Source organism: Aplysia californica, unplaced genomic scaffold, assembly GCF_000002075.1.
Source record: "Aplysia californica isolate F4 #8 unplaced genomic scaffold, AplCal3.0 scaffold00085, whole genome shotgun sequence".
In the NCBI taxonomy this organism is placed as follows: Eukaryota; Metazoa; Mollusca; class Gastropoda; order Aplysiida; family Aplysiidae; genus Aplysia; species Aplysia californica.
The window spans coordinates 1,422,767-1,424,561 of NW_004797355.1; the positions used below are offsets into that span (position 1 = coordinate 1,422,767).

The 1,795-nt window shown below is 40.2% G+C and overlaps 1 protein-coding gene across 1 annotated transcript in view; it reads left to right on the forward strand.

Moving 5' to 3' along the window:
• LOC101862714 (QRFP-like peptide receptor) overlaps positions 1 to 1,548 on the forward strand; it is a gene marked incomplete at its 5' end in the record, with an annotated part of 8,870 nt that extends 7,322 nt beyond the window's left edge. The window contains 1 exon segment of the mRNA XM_005094601.3: positions 1,074 to 1,548. Within this exon segment, the coding sequence (XP_005094658.2) occupies positions 1,074 to 1,176 (103 nt within the window).
• Positions 1,549 to 1,795: the final 247 nt, after the last annotated feature.

The window sequence follows — 1,795 nt, forward strand, 5'->3', positions numbered from 1 at the left end:
AGAGAGAGAGAGAGAGAGAGAGAGAGAGAGAGAGAGAGAGAGAGAGAGAGAGAGAGAGAGAGAGAGAGAAAATGGGGGTAAGGGGATATTCTCTTCTTGAGATCAATAAATATGATATAGTTAGTCACTGCCAAGTTTGTCGTTAGTCTTTTCCAATTCTTGCAACTTCTCGTGGTCTCTGTCACACTATCTCATCTTGTTGTATTCAGTCTTGTCCCAACCTTCTTCGTTTTCGTTGTGGTGTTGATTCTTGAAGAGATCACTTGGATTTGGATGCTGTTGTGGTTCAATGAAATGCATTTCAGTATGTATGTGTGCATTTATTTTTCTCGTAGGCCTGTCTACGCTGGTATGTCAGTTTGCTTGTATGTCTGTCTTTATGCCTGTGGGTATGTTTTTCTACTGATATATACGTCTGAGTTTGCCATTTAACGGCTTTTGCTTACTTAAACGTTTTGAATGTATCAATTGCGGTGGTTTGACTGTTACGAGTTGGTCCTTTTTAGTCTCTGTTTATTTCAGTCTTTCTTTCTTTCCCCTGAACTGTAATTGGCAGCTATTGTGTAGATGTGCTTTTCTTTATGCAAGCAAAATACACAAAACAAAAGAACAACAACAAAACAACAACAACAACAATAACAGCAAAGAAACGGTAACTGTTATTTTCTTCTTCTTCAAATGCCAGGTCTGAAACCGACATCGTAGCTCAACTCTTTTATTTTGTCCGCTTGGATGCTATCAAAATCACAATACTGTCTGCCCAGCCTTTCCCTTTCTCCTATCTGTTACAGTTATTAAAGTACGTTATTCTTGGTCTATCCCTGCGTCTTTTGCCCTTCATTTTTCATGTACGGTCAAATTCTTCAAGGCCTTTATGTCGATTCAATTAATGACACATGCATTGTCTCTTCTAAACTGTTGGGATTTTTTTCTAGTCACCGTCACTCTGGTTTTTTCCAGCTCTACCTCATTATGATTTCTCTTTCTTCCATAAAATTCTCAACAGGCTCCCAAGAAACCACATACGGTATCAATGTATAATAAGTGTGTGAATATCCTGCTGTCTCCCACAGTGAGAAAAGCAGCAGCAGCGGCAACGAACACACGCAGGTGCCCCAGATGACAGTAGAGGATGACCTCATGGAGATGAAACCTCTGGCGCATCCTGATGTTTGAGAAGTAAACGAAGAAAAAGGAACAGCTGTTTGGACATAATTTAGAATTACAATGAAAACTGACTGGTGAAATTGAACACCTGTTTCCTTATTTCGATCTACTTAATGAGGCAGGTAATTGAAAACCTGTAGCCCCTTCCCTGTCAAGCCAAGGGCTGGTAGCTGATTAGTTAACAGGTGATAATTTGAGAAAACTGTAAAACTGTAGATATTATATTTTACGCCTCCACTGACACTGTTTATAAGTTTATAGTTTGTGTCACCATATGGACACGGTGGAATCAGGTACTTGTCCATTTTGGGGCTTTTTTACTACTTAGTTGTTGGTAGCAATTTAAATCCTGTTGAGTGTTCTTGCTTTTTGTGAAAAAAATATAAATCTATTTTGAATAGTAGTCAAGATGTTTGCGGCTGAAATAGGTGGGGGTCGTCTGGTATCAGAGGTAAAATTGGCCAAATAATGGGCCTCCAAAGTTTGGTGACTTCCCAGCGTTTGTGGGGTAGCGGGTAGGCGCTTCGCAGTCGCACACAGGAGATCCGAGTTCGCTTTCCGGGTTGGTAGAATCTTATTAGAGTATGTAGGTCTTTCAGCTGACATGTTGTATCCCTCTCAGCCATAA